Source organism: Cynara cardunculus, unplaced genomic scaffold (genome assembly GCF_001531365.2).
Source record: "Cynara cardunculus var. scolymus isolate 2C unplaced genomic scaffold, CcrdV1 Un_Scaffold_11442, whole genome shotgun sequence".
Taxonomy (NCBI): Eukaryota; Viridiplantae; Streptophyta; class Magnoliopsida; order Asterales; family Asteraceae; genus Cynara; species Cynara cardunculus.
The window spans coordinates 1-2,400 of NW_020206716.1; the positions used below are offsets into that span (position 1 = coordinate 1).

General features: G+C 38.8%; 1 protein-coding gene across 1 annotated transcript; it reads left to right on the plus strand.

Moving 5' to 3' along the window:
• Window positions 1-439: 439 nt before the first annotated feature.
• LOC112505504 lies at window positions 440-1,111 on the plus strand. The gene is made up of 2 exons (XM_025109401.1): window positions 440-761; window positions 909-1,111. The coding sequence occupies exons 1-2, from the start codon at window positions 440-442 to the stop codon at window positions 1,109-1,111; spliced, it is 525 nt and encodes a 174-aa protein (XP_024965169.1).
• The last annotated feature ends 1,289 nt before the right edge of the window (window positions 1,112-2,400 follow it).

Below are 2,400 nucleotides of genomic sequence, written 5' to 3' on the forward strand. Positions count from 1 at the left end.
CTGTTCTTGCATTGCCATCTGGATCGGGAGGTTTTCAGGTTTATAGTGATGCTTCTAAAAGTAGTCTTGGCTGTGTTTTAATGCAGTACGACAAAGTGATTGCGTATGCCTCTCGCCAGCTCAAACCTTATGAAGTAAACTACCCTACTCATGATCTTGAGTTAGCAGCAGTCATTTTGGGACTCAAAATATGGCGTCATTATCTGTACGGAGAGACTTGTGATTTCTTTACTGATCACAAAAGTCTAAAGTACATCTTCACGCAAAAAGAGTTGAATATGCGTCAACGACGATGGCTCGAACTTCTTAAGGACTACGACGTCCGAATTCAATAACATCCAGGCAAAGCCAATGTAGTCGTTGATGCCTTAGCCGTAAAAACATTGGTAACGTATTGTCTTTAACCGTTCAGTCCCATATTGCTTCAGATCTAGAACGTATGGGTATCACTTTGTGTTATCGTGGTGCAAATGAACTTTTGGCTAGTCTCACGATTGCACCAACTCTTGTATCTCGAATCAAAGAAGCTCAACAAGAGGATGGAGAACTATGGGCTATCTTACAAAAGGCTAAAGATGATTTACAGTCTAATTTTCGAGTTAATGATAAAGGTATTATCTGGTTCTCTAATCGACTTTGTGTACCCGACAATCCTGAACTCAAAAAAGCAGTTATGAGTGAATCTTATAATTCGTTATTCTCAATTCATCCCGGATCCACTAAGATGTACCGAGATCTAAAACAATACTTTTGGTGGAACGGTATGAAACGGGATATAGYYRAATAYGTGGCAAAATGTCTTACTTGCCAGAAAGTGAAGATTGAACATCAACGGGCTAGCGGATTGTTATAACCATTAGAGATTCCAGTTTGGAAATGGGAACATATCTCTATGGATTTTGTGACAGGACTACCGAAAAATCAAAGACGACCTGATGCTATATGGGTAGTAGTTGACCGTTTGACAAAATCAGCTCATTTCCTACCTATACAGGAGACGTACCCTGTTAGTAAACTGTCCGATCTATTCCAGCGGGAAATCGTGAGGTTACATGGCACGCCAGTTTCTATCACATCGGACCGAGATCCGCGATTCACTTCTCGATTCTAAAAAACTCTTCACCAGGCTTGGGGTATGCGATTGACTATAAGTTCAGCTTTTCATCCACAAACAGATGGTCAGACTGAACGAACTATTCAAACTCTAAAAGATATGTTACGGGCTTGTGCTCTTGAGAGGTCTGGAAGTTGGGACGAGTCCCTATATCTTGTGGAGTTCGCGTACAACAATAGTTGGCAAGGTAGTATCGGCATGGCCCCATACGATGCTTTATATGGTCGGAAGTGTGGAACACCGATCTGTTGGAATGAAGTGGGGGAACGAGCTATCGAAGGACCCGAACTTGTCCGGATTACTACTGAAAAAGTTGAGATCGCAAAACTGAAAATGAAAGAGGCTCAATCTCGGCAGAAAAGTTACGTTGACAAGCATCGTAAGCATTTAGAGTTCCAACCGGGTGATCACGTCTTTCTAAAAGTTTCACCGTTACGAGGTATTCGTAGGTTTGGAATTAGAAGTAAACTTAGTCCGAGATATATTGGACCTTTTGAAATACTTGAACGGGTTGGAGAGATGGCATATCGCATTGCGTTACCTCCTCAACTTTCACATATCCATAACGTTTTCCATATCTCGTCACTCCGCGGATATCATTATCACCCTCTCCATGTGATTGATTATCCATTGGACAAAGTTGAAAAAGATCTCTCTTATATTGAAGAACCAGAGGTGATAATTAATCGAGAAGAGAGACAAATGCGACAAAGATCAATACCGTTCGTTAAAGTGTTATGGCGAAATCATTCTGAGTGAGAAGCCACATGGGAAACGGAAGAATCTATGCGAAAGGAGTACCCTTATCTATTCGAATCATGTTAATCCTCTAACCCTATCTAAACTTCGAGGACGAAATATTCTTTTTAGGAGGGAAGAATTATAATATCCATATTCCGTTAACTCGTACAAATTGGGTTAAATGAATTTTTGGTAGAATTATGCATAATATATTTGTACCCTATGCTTAACCAACTTGTATCTTAGACGAGTTTTATGTCAAAAGTTGAGTTTATACCTAATTTGACATAAAGTTGAGAATATAAACTTGAAGGGTTAAAACCGTCAAACGATTAAACTTTATATATATATATATATATATATATATAATTAAGAAAAAAAAGAAAATATATATATATATATATATGTGTGTGTGTGTGTGTGTGTATGGATGAGACGGTGAAATCACCGTCTCAGTTTCAGTTTTTTTTCCTTTCTTTTCTCAAGTTCTCTCTCTTTAGATATTTCATCTTCTCTTCAAATTTCACGTCAAGTTACTAAGAGGA